The sequence below is a fragment of the Quercus lobata genome, chromosome 12, assembly GCF_001633185.2.
Source record: "Quercus lobata isolate SW786 chromosome 12, ValleyOak3.0 Primary Assembly, whole genome shotgun sequence".
Lineage (NCBI taxonomy): Eukaryota > Viridiplantae > Streptophyta > Magnoliopsida > Fagales > Fagaceae > Quercus > Quercus lobata.
The window spans coordinates 24,297,084-24,309,441 of NC_044915.1; the positions used below are offsets into that span (position 1 = coordinate 24,297,084).

The window sequence follows — 12,358 nt, forward strand, 5'->3', positions numbered from 1 at the left end:
GCTGAATCTTCCTTGTACTTGGAATAAAAGAAGCACAAGTTCCCAATGCAATGATTTGGTATGCAAAGTGAGTGTTGGTTACAAGGGAGAGGCTTATAAAATTTGGACAAGCATTAGTCGTAACTCTTTTCCAACTAAGGCACATTTCAGCACATAATCAGTTACTATCATATAGGATATAGCTACTTTATACAGAATCCGACCAAAGGTAACTTTTGTTTAAGTGAAAATTGTGAACATTAAAAAGCTAATGATTTTTCTAGATTTTACATTTAGCTTAAGTGAAAATTGTGAAATCCAAAAATACTTTCCAAGCTTTAGCTTCAAAAGCTATTACATACACAAATAGTAATTCGCTTCACCTGATGAAAGATAAACTTGTTTTACTAATAATTAATACAATGGCAGTAAACAAAACAAGATTAGCAATTCTGATGTTACAACTGCCTGCCTGTAGTATCCATCTTAGCAAAGCGTCCCTTGATTCTTATCCTGCTCTCTGCCCGAACCTTCCGTGATTCATACCTAATGTGCTTTTCATACCTGTTGTTTCCACATAATGATCATCATTATACTAGGTCCAAATGTGATTACAAGATGAAAAATGTGAGCCACATATAAATAAATAAGAAAGAATTTAGCAGGGTAACTTTAGAAACAAGAAGACATCCATTGTGTGACTTACCCCGGAGAAAAAAAAATTCATTTTCGTTCCTACTTTTTCAATAACCTCGACTTTTAACATTGATGAGAGCATGATAACATTCCAATTTCAATATTTCAGCTCATTCCATTTCAAAGCTAACATAAATCAAAGCAAACTCCAAAACCTTACAATTGTAACTTTGAGAAAAATATGTACCATGTTTTGGAAACATTTTAAGTTCTTGAAATTTTTAAGAGGCTCAAAATGAAACACTTCAGTGATCGATAGACTTCGAAAAAAATTCAAATATTTGAGAAGTCATACATTTGTGGGCAAAGGGTGGGGCTATGATACCTCCTTGTTTTCTTCTTCTCTTTGTATCGTGATAATGCAGAGTCCCTCTCCTGGCTATTCAGCTCATGTGAAGCAATCCTTTGAAAAGCTGATGAGGTTTCAGATTTAATAGGGTATCGTGAATGTCCTTCACTACCATCATTGGCATGAGTGACACTGCAACTAATATCTGAATGCTTGTCAGGAACCACATGACTTTCTTCAAGATAGCTTCTTGTTGATGAATTAGGAAGAAAAAAATGATTTGCAGCCTCACTACCACCAGTACAGCACTGAAATGCACTTGCCTGCACAATAAGGAAAACATTTAAACTTTCCACTTTTATTTTTTTTGAAAGAATACATCATATTCATAAACAAGATAGCGAAATTGGAAGAATTCAAAGATCTAACAAGTTCTCTAATGGCTGAACAAACTCAAGCCCCAACAAACATTAAAGAAATGAAACTGTAAGTTATAACACAAAACAGATAGGGTGCATTGGTATAGAATCTAACAATGATCTGTAGTTTATCTGAATAAATAACATGCTACGTTGGTATTTTATGTCTCCAAACTCATTTAACATAGAAAATTTTAGGTCTGAGAAAGTGAGATGTCCATTTGGTGATCTGATTTTTCACAAGAAAAGCAGTAGAGTTAATGAATCAGATTGACATACATGGACTATTACTCCATCATATCTTACATCTTACAAGACACAGGTATCAAATGCTGTTACTTCATTTCACAATGACATGATTGTAGGATATGTCACTACTTGGCAAGGTGATTCAGTAATGAAATTAACAAGTAATGTACAGTAAGATTTAAACTAGTATGTAAGATTATCCACTTGGGAAAATGCTAGTTTGACTCAGAAAGGACCTCGGCAAGAACTAATTCACAAGTAAAGATCTAATTCTTACTATAAGAGATATATCAACATATTAGCATAGGCCCAATCCTAATTCTACTTTGTGTGCAAGACAAGTCTCCTATGTTATAGTTCATTGTAACATAGGTTTTATACTGCACTCTTATATAATAAAGATGTGGGTTTCCTCCGTGGATGTAGCTCATAAGGCTGAACCACGTAACCTTTGTGTTTTCGAGTTCCTATTTATGCTTTCCTCTTCCGTATCTATTCGAGCATATTCAACATAAAATATATTATAGCTAATATTTAACATGGTATTAGAGCCACCTTCCTGTGGCCATGGTTCTTTGGCTTCCCACTACTACTTTGACTCTCCGATAAAGTCATGCCATCGTTAGAAGTCGCATCAATATTGCATGACCATTGCCTTCCTCAAACTACTGTTACAGAGCCAAACTTCATTTAAAGGATCTTCTCAACCTTATCAAATCTCAAGCTTCCATCTTGAGTTTGAGAAGGGGTTTTAGAGATATATTAATCTATTAGCATAGGCCTAAACCTAATTTTGCTTTGTGTGTAAGGCAAGTTTCCTACTTGTACTAGAAGTCTATTAATCTAGGATTTAATCTACTATATGTATACCTATTTTATGATTCATTGTAACATAGGTTTTGTACTACACTCTTATATAATAAAGATGTAGCCTTTAAGGGTTTCCTCTGTGGACATAGATCGTAAGGTTGAACCACGTAACACTCGTGTTTTTGTGTTCCTATTTTATGCTTCCCTCTTCTGCATCTATTCAAGCATATTCAACTTGGAATATATCGACTTCAAAAAAAAAAAAAAAAACCTTTGGAATATATCATAGCTAATATTTAACACTTACAATTCCTACACCTTAAATTGGTGATCAAGAAGTAAAGAATAAAAACAATAACGCTATACATATCAAATGAGAAGACATAATGACAAGGAGTTCCATGTTAGACAAATGTACAAAAGAAAGCTTGAATATGGAAAATAGCAAGGTGGCAAGCATCAGAAAACAGTTTGCAGAATACCAACAGAGTAAGAAGTTTACCTCAAATCTAGGGAAAACAAATGGCTCTGCATTATCTGCAAAACCTGTAACCATATCTTCTTGTTGTACATTTTGTACAGACAGCAGTGGTTGGAAACCAGTGAGGGGTTCAGCATCCATATTTTCACAATTCAAGTTGGGTTCCAACTTTACCAATTCACGAAGCTGATTGATTATTTCGTCCTTGTATAGCCCACAAGCAGCATTACGATTCTGATTCAACAACATAACCCAGAACCAAGTCAAAACTGCAGTAGTCTAACAGAAAATTTTATAGAAATATTTAACATTCCATATAATCACATATCCAAGAAAAACCTCAACCAAAATCAAATAAACCCCAGCAAAAGAACCTGAAATTCAATGTCAAAACAAAATCAGAAATCATAAGATTCAATTACTGTAAGAATAAACAATACATTCCTAAGCCAAAAGGAAAAGAGTTCATTAAAAAAAAATATATATCATATCATACAAATTTTTAATTCACAGGAACCCCATAAGTAAAAACCTACACTTAGTCTAACACAATAATAAAATGGATGATACTTGGTAAGAACCATAAATGACTAATTAACGTAATACTTGTGGATTAATAGCTCAAACTTAATACAACACCAGACTTACTAGTTCATTTCTGGTGGTTCATATCACTTTTCCTCTGTTTTCTCACCACTCAGAAATCAAATAAAACAACAACAATATCAAGATTTAGTCCCAAAATTTTCGGGGTCAACCACGGATACCCAACATACTAGTTAGAGTTGACTAAATGTATTCTTTTACGACAACCAAATAAAACAACTTAATTTATTTAAAAAATAAAAAATAAAGCAGAAGAACAAGTTGAATAATTGACCTTGGGCAGAGGAGGAACTTCCATAGCCTGAAAATCATGCTCCGAACTCGTCGAACTAATCAAATCATCAAGACTAACAGCACAAGGAGTATCCCAAACCAAAAAATCCGAAAGCCCATCAAAACCATCACCACCACCAGTGCTCTCATCCTTCAAAAACAGAGCTTTATGACCCGTCTCTTCAAACCCAACAATACCCAACAATTCATGCACAGAAGGACACCCAGTGAACCCCTCGAGTGGCCTCCTATTGTGCACTTGTGAAAGTGAGAGGCTGTGGCGTTCCCAGTCACAGTTCTGGCACAGAACAGAGCACTCTGTAGAGCAGAAAATGGAAGCAGGGGAGGAATCACAGGAATCACAGAGACGTGAGCGAGTGTGCTTGGAGAAGAGCTGGTTGGTAGAGTGGACTTCACGGTCACAGAGGAAGCAGAGCTTGGCTGAGTCTGCTCGGCAGTAGAGAAGAGCTGTGGTTTCTGAGCAATAGTCACAGAGTCGCTTTTGAATTTGAGGGCTCATGATGTTTTGGTCTTGTTGTTTTATTTGAGCTCGAGAGTCAGTCATTTCTTGCTCTATGTTTCAAGGGTTTTGGGTATTAGAGCTCTGTGTACTTTTTTGCTTTCTCTGTTCCTTCAAATCAACAAGAAGAAGAAGAAAAGTCCATTATTTCATGCTTTTCTTTCTTTTCTGCTTCTTTTTTTTTTTTTTTTTTTTTTTCCGAAGGGTTTAGAGGTTTGCCTATTTATTGCTTCAAAGAAGGAGAAGAAGAAGGTGGGTAGTTTGAATGTTGTAGCTTTGAAACAGCGCTAAGTAGGACAACATCATAAATAGTATGACTATACGCGAGAGAGAGAGAGACATGTTGTCTTGTTGAGCAAGAAGCCAAGAAGTATCTTGATTCTTGAGCGTGTAGTTGAGATCTTTTATTAATTATTTCACTTTTGATTGGCCACTTTTTCTCATCATAATTTTGCCATAATTCTTACTTGAAGGTAGAAAAATTGTAGCAAAAGTAGCCATAATTATTACAATTTTTTTTTTTGGCTGAGATTTGAAAGCTGAAGGAGTTTCCAATCTCAACTTTTTTGTCAATCAAAAGGGTTTATTATTTACTTGCTTTCTTAGCTAAGAAGGTGGACGAAGTCGTTGAAGTACAAACTTCCAAGGCTTATTTTGGCCCGCTCTCATTGTCAAACCACTCCCTCCTAAAAGAAATTTTATCTTATTATATAAGCTAAGTTCCCAAACTACTAGTTTGAGAAATTTGGTGGTGGTAATTTACTGTGAAAAGTAGCCATCTGATTTGGCGATTGAAGTAAACATGAAGTACCCACCAAAGTTATTTAGGCATACCACCAAGACGATAGGATCATGGGAATAATTCAATCAGCTTATGGGCCACTAGTACAAGAGAAGCACAAAATTCAGGTATAATATTTAGATACTATTTTTTAGGTTTTCTTTTTAAAATTTTGGTATGTTTTTTCTCATGGGGTAAAAGTGTATTTTTTAGTTAAATAAACACATAATTGAATTTTAAGATGAGAATTTAAAGAGCAGCACCTAAGTTGTACCTAAGTTTTGTCCATAAGAGAAAGTGTTTATTTGGAAACAGTTTATTTAGTTGAAACTGAAAACTTTTTGTTGAAAGTACTATAAATAAAAGTAAAAGTTAGCTGAAATTGTACAATAAGACCCATAAATAGTGCAAAAAAGTGCAGTGAGATCAATAAATAGTAGCAAAAATAAACTGAATAGTAAAATAAGCTGAAAAAAATAATCAATGCCAAACGCACACAAAGTATGTTATTACCGACATTGTTTAAGAACTTTGTGGCTCAATGATATTTCTCTGTTCTTTACATGAGTAGAATATGGATTTGAATTCCTCCTCATTTGTTGCCAAAAAAAAAAAAGTCAACAGTTGACAAAGCAGGATTTTCACCATAAAGATAAACTAACAAGGATATTTAACATAAATTTTCACAAATCAAAATAATATCCTCAAAAATTCATGTGACTTTCAGCAGTTATATGAATTCAAAAGATCAACCAGCACTTCAAAAGTTCTTTCCACAATATGACATTAGCAAAATAATTCACCTAAAAGTATAATTAAGCTTTTCTCATAACTGAACCCGTTGTCCAGCCTTCAGCCAAACGACTTGTGCAAAAGAGTTATCCCTAGAATAAATGAATGCAAAAAGTTTAGTTATGAATTATGATGGCAAATTATTGGGGATCTTCCTCTCTTGCCAAACAGTGAAGTTGCTGCATGGCCTTCGGAACCCTTATTGTTTAATTTAATCTATAATTTTGGCAAGTTGCCTTTTATATATATTTTTGCATGTGGTGCAAATTAAAAAGAAGAGTGAAATGCTATTGGGAGATTAGACCATTGATGCAAATATTAAAAACTGAACTGCCTATTGCAAAGCAGCATCCATTGATGCTAGTATGTCAAAGATTAATGCCTATTCATTATTAACATTAGATGATATCCCGCGCGATAAGCAGATTACTTTACAATTTTATTTGAAATCATTTTTATGTATATTAAAATCTATATATAATACTTAATACTTTTTTTTTTTTGTATAATATTTATGTTTACCCACAATATTGTTAATTTTGAAACTTGACTTTCTTAATATTTTCTTTAAAAAAATTGTATAACACTCTAAGATTATAATATATTATAATATGTACTATTAAAAATAGATTTTATTTTTCAAACTGATTAAATGATTTTGAAATCTACAAATAAGAATTTAAAGTATATAATACTTTTATATCCTAAAATTACGTAAATTTTAGCAACCTATCAAAAACTTTCTCAACCACTCTATTCTCACAACCAAATATAGAGACCTTGATCACAAACACCCAATTAATTATCTCAATGAAATTAAGAAAATCATTTGTAAGTATCAACATAAAGAGAACATTATTAAACAAAGAGAAATTTGCTAAAAACACATTTATTTATCAAAATTCAATCGTCTTTAGTTGGGCTTTCATATCTTTTAAAACAAAGCGAAAAACACTTTTAAATCACCATTGATTTTTGTTGTTATCACTATGGCTCATACCGCACAAAATAGCAGTAAAATAAACTTACAAAGAAACCTACAAATTATGAATTCTAACACAAAATTTTTTTAAAAAAAAAATAGCTAACTTCATAAATAATCAATTAGAATGTTTCTTTTTCTTTTTCTTTAGTTCTAAAAAAAATACATTTATAACTTTCCCAAACCAAAATCTCAAACACCCAAAGACTCCAAGCGAATCATAATCTTTACAAAATCTACAATGTCTGACTTCAACATCAAAACCGTAAGCGACCATCACTGAATAAAAAGCACAAGCCCCCTTCCTTGGTCCTAGCCTACTCATACGGGTTACGATCAAATGATACTACAACATTGGAGTTATTTAGGTGTCACTAAAAGGTTGAAAGTAAATGACATCGTTTTTTGTCTAAGCGTATTTGAGATGGGATGGTATGAAAGGCTATGGACATGTGTATATAAAGGAGTAAAAGTGAAAAGAGTGAATGGAAATACAAAGAGTTTTTTTGTGTGTGTGAGAGATGAAAAATCTTGAAACATTGAACCAAATAAAACAAATATTAAGCCTAGTTTGGATAGCACGTCCACATTCACGTTTGCTGTGAAATGCGCGTTTTCTGCCTTTTTTTTTTTTTTTTTTTAAGACCAGCGCTCGGTGCACTATTCATGCATATGAACAGTAAAAAAAGAATGAACAATAGTTTTTTACACATTTAAAAATTATTTTGCTACAATGTTTTTAGCAAAATAAGTTATATCCAAACAAACCCTTAGTCTTAAAACATTAAATAATAATGTAACAAAAATAGTCTTGAAACATGGAACCAAAGGAAATAAAAAGTCTCTATTTTAAATTTGTTCTTATCTATAATGTAGTTTAAGGGTATTTCAATTCTCTTCATAGAGTGCGCCATATGGTAAAACTTCATGCTCTCTAGCATGAGGTCTCAGTTTTTATATATATATTTATTAATGATTGATGTGTTCAAAGGACACAGTAATGGTCTCTTTCCTCAAGTTTCTACTCTTTGCATGGCTAGCTCAAAGAAATTTTTATCATTCAGAGAAGGACAAAAAAGAACTTCATTTTCAGCCATAGTCGATATTTAAGCTTGTGGTACACACAATCTTCGCTGGAAAATCTGATCGAAGGCGATGAGACCTGCACTAATTAAAAGGCAAGCGAACCACATCAAAGGAATTTGTGTGTAATATAAATACTATGTCGGTATATAGTTTTAAAGGTTCACATGTCACGTTGGTATCATCATAAAGCATGGGGTCCTCTCCTCTACGTTCCTGAATGGCCACCTTATGTACAACAAAGCCTATTTTGTCAATAACTTGAAAATTGAGTTTGCACCTACATGTACTCTTTCAAACCTCATGACTCATTCCTAACTTTTTCTTCATTTCATGTCATTTCGTATTATGGGTCCATTTTACACTCCCAAATTTCATGTGATATAGGCTAATGGCCTGTAGGCCGACTAGGGTTCTAAATGTCACAGCAACCTACCCAAAAAAAAAAAAATCATGTGATAATTGATATGGATAGGATATGGATATTGATATAAAAATAAAAATCATGTGATATAGATAGGATATTGATATCTAATCAATCGTAAAGCTCCCTAGAAATCTCTCATAGTGTTTAGTATCATTTAGTTGTCAAATTTGCCTTTTCTTTGACTCGTATAAGCCTAGTTCATCATATGCCAGTGCTAACTCCTAATATACATGCAACGTACTCAACACTCGATAATTTAAATACTCCATCTTTTTCAATTTGTTTGTCATCTATTCTATTTTAGGATGTTCTAAAATATTGTCCTATTTCTAAAAATAAAAGTTATTAATTTACCAATGTTCCTATTATACCCCTACTTTATTTTCAAAACTATTTGAAAAGAAAACTAACAAATATTTAAAAAGTCATTCTAATTGAGGCACCTTTTTAATTGCCTCATTAAGAATAACTTTTAAAAAAAATTAATAAATTTATTTAAGGGTAATTTTGTAAACTTATATATTTTTATAAGGTAAACAAGACAATAAATGATGTTCCCTAAAAAAGTTTGACTTTTCAAACAGGATAAACAAATTGGGACGAAGGGAGTATAAGAAATAAGGAAATTATTGTGTACTCGTATTTCCCCCACTCACATAAATGGTGAGTGGGTCCCACTAATTAAATTCATGGTGGGATCCACCATTTATGTGAGAGTAGTAGCGGAGCTAAGATTTTAGTTTAGGAGGGGCAAGATTAAAAGAAAAAATATTCTAAATATGTTAATCAACAACAAATTAACAATAACAAAATAAATAAACAATTGTAAATAAATGTAATTACAAGTATATGTTTTGTATCATTTAAATAAGAAACAAAAATAACTAGTTCATAATTATTAACAATTAAAAGAAGAGAGTAATGTAAATACATAAAGTTTAGACATCTAATTGATTCATTAAAATAAACTTAAAAATAGATTCATTTGATGGTCTTAAGAGTATAGTAAATAGTAAATACCTGTAAAATTATATATATATATATATATATATGTATATATATATATTTTTTTTTTTTCACCATCTTAATTGATTCTTAAAATATGTAGAATTCAACATTTATTTATCTATCCTTTTAAGTATCTAAAATTTGAGTTTATAACAAAATTTTCATATTTTGAAACCATTAAAAAGCCAAGAGATAGAGGAGAAGAAAAATATAATGAAGGGTTGGAGGCTCTAGGTTTTTGGTACAATATAAGAGGATTAAATATTTTTAATATTTATTTATTTATATATGAGACCCACTAATTGAATTGTATAATAAAAAAAGATTATCTTGAATTGTTCTTCGGTGTTAGGTAATTTAGGTTCATCCTATCTTATTCTAAAAAAGTAAAAAGTAAAAAGCTTCATCCTATTCCTATCTAAAAGACTAAACAATTTTAACTGCATTTCACTATTCGTATAACTACTATTATGAATCTATGATATATATTCATTTATGAGACAAGCAAGAAATTCAAATGCTTGAATAGTGACGGGTAAAAATCGTTACAAGTGGGATAGGATAAAAAATTTAGAAAAAATGATATGTTGGTTTGGTGGGTCAGGGAAGTTCATTTCCCTTATTTTTTGGCGTCTGATTCTTTTAAGGATTGCTTCTTTGTTTTTTTTTTTGTTTTTTTTTTTTTTTCTTCTAATGTCAGAGGGGTCAATTGCTTAAGAATATCTGAATATATATCATAGTAATAGTACTCTGGGGCTGTTTTCACAAAGTCAAGGGGGGGCAATTGCCCCCCCCCTCGCCCCCTACTGCCTACGTCCCTGTGTGAGAGGGGGGACTACGCATTTATGATACTTCGGGAATACCTAATAATTTTCCTAAGAAATAAAACATCAACTATGAAATAGACTATTTTCATAGGTGAAATAGAGATAATTTTGACAGTCTATTTTATTAATCAATTATTAGCCTTGAAAATCAGTTGCTAAGTCTAATTGATATATTAGACATTCTTATGTGTTGATATTAAAAAAAAAAGAAAAAAAAGGGTGGTTGGTTGTACTTCAATTTGGGATGTTTAGTTTTAAATAAATACTAGTTAGGGCAGCACGTGTAAGGAACGTGCTTGCCGTGGAAAAAAAGTATTGTAGTAATTAAGATCAATTTTAGATTTATTTGTATTACAAAACAAAGATATGAATTATTTGATTTTTAAAATATATAGAGATTTACATTAATCAAAAGAGATATTAATTTTAAGAATTTTGATAATTATGTCATAAAAAATTAATCTCATTCGTTTAAGAATTTTGATCAACCACAAAGTTAGGGTAGCTATTTAACATATACATATTTATTTAACTATAATAGTTTTTTAGTACCTACTTGCTAAAGACAATATATCTATTCTCTAAAAACTTCTAAAAATGATAATGAATATCATCATTTTTCAACAATAAACAACTGAGTTTTGCTAAGAAATTAAAAAAAAAAAAAGATAAGAAAAGGCTTGTGTCATTAAATATCATCATTCTAACTTTCTAAGAATTTTTATCATTTAAAACTCAAAATATGTAAAAAAAATTTTTAGAATGTTAAAATTTAGCAGGAGTAATTTAGACATTACACAATAAAATATTTTAAGAATCATAAGCTTTCCATTAGGGTTTAACTGAGAAAATAACAATATGATATATTTGCTCTTTTCCAAAATATTAAGGGAAAAATTCCATGATTTTAAAGTTTAAGGAAGAATTGTAAACTACCCCAAACATAAAGGATGAAAAATGTTTTTTTCCTAAATTTTTGTTTTTGTTTTTGTGTACAAAACTATGTGTTTTTACTTAAAATAATGTGTAAAGAAAAAAATATACAAAAAGTCAATCCAAACAAATTGTACGTGGAATAGTGAATTTTGGCTCAACAAAGTTGATTAAACCAACTTGGTACTGTAGTTACTAAAAAAAAAAAAAAAAAAAAAAAAAAGAAGAAGAAGACAAAGTGGCTCAACAAAATGGCATTGTTGATGTACAGCGCAAAAACACTGGATGTATATTGTGAAAACACTTTACGCGCATTCGTGCTTTTATATATAAGAAAAAAGAGCACAAATCTATGATTGAAAAAAAAAAAAAAAAGAAGTATATATTGAACAAACAAAAAGTACTGTAACTTTTACATATTCACCTAACAAGTGTCACAACATTTTCACAAAACATTTATTTTTAGTTGTGATTGGTCACAATTTCATTTTTTATTATTTTATTTTAACTTATAAGAAATTGACACCTTAATAATTGTGAAAATATTATGAAATTTGTTATATCAGTATAATAATATATATATATATATATATATATATAAGAAAAAAAATGTACAAACGGAAGACCCAAAAAAAAAAATGTAACTATTGTAGCTACAGTGCAGCCTGGTACTGTAGCTATGGTTCAAAAAAAAAAAAAAAGAAAAAAAAAAGAAAAGAAAGACAAAGTGGCTCACCAAAATTGTACTATAGATGAATAATGGAAAACGTTGTATATACAGTGACAAAACACTGTAGCGGCATAGCCGCTTTTTATATAGTTAATAGATATATAAGAAAAAAGAGCACAAATCGATGATTGAAAAAAAAAAGTACATATTGAACAAATCAAAAGTACTGTAGTTTTTACACATTCACCTAGCAAGTGTCACAACGTTTTCACAAAACATTTATTTTCAGTTGTGATCGGTCACAGTTTTATATTTTATTATTTTATCTTGACTTATAAAAAATTGACATCTCAATAATTATGAAAATATTGTGAAATTTATTGTGTCAATATAACAATATATATAAAAGGAAAAAAGTACAAACGGAAGGCAAAAAAAAAAAAAAATTGTAACTACTGTAGCTATAGTGCCGCCTGGTACTATAGCTACTATTTGAAACTTTAAAATAAAATAAAATAAAATGAAAAAAAAAA

General features: G+C 30.8%; 1 protein-coding gene across 2 annotated transcripts; it reads right to left on the reverse strand.

Moving 5' to 3' along the window:
* Positions 1-218: 218 nt before the first annotated feature.
* On the reverse strand, positions 219-4,638 carry LOC115971668 (zinc finger protein CONSTANS-LIKE 13). 2 transcript variants are annotated; one of them, XM_031091673.1, is made up of 4 exons: positions 3,804-4,638; positions 2,945-3,157; positions 971-1,287; positions 219-543 (listed from the first exon to the last, which is right to left on the reverse strand). In XM_031091673.1, exons 1-4 carry the CDS (start codon positions 4,365-4,367, stop codon positions 438-440), a joined length of 1,200 nt encoding a protein of 399 aa, XP_030947533.1. In that variant the 5' UTR covers positions 4,368-4,638; the 3' UTR covers positions 219-437. The 2 variants fall into 2 exon arrangements, with proteins under 2 accessions (XP_030947533.1, XP_030947534.1); XM_031091674.1 differs by having other exon boundaries at positions 1,001-1,287; positions 3,804-4,634.
* Between the last annotated feature and the right edge of the window lie 7,720 nt (positions 4,639-12,358).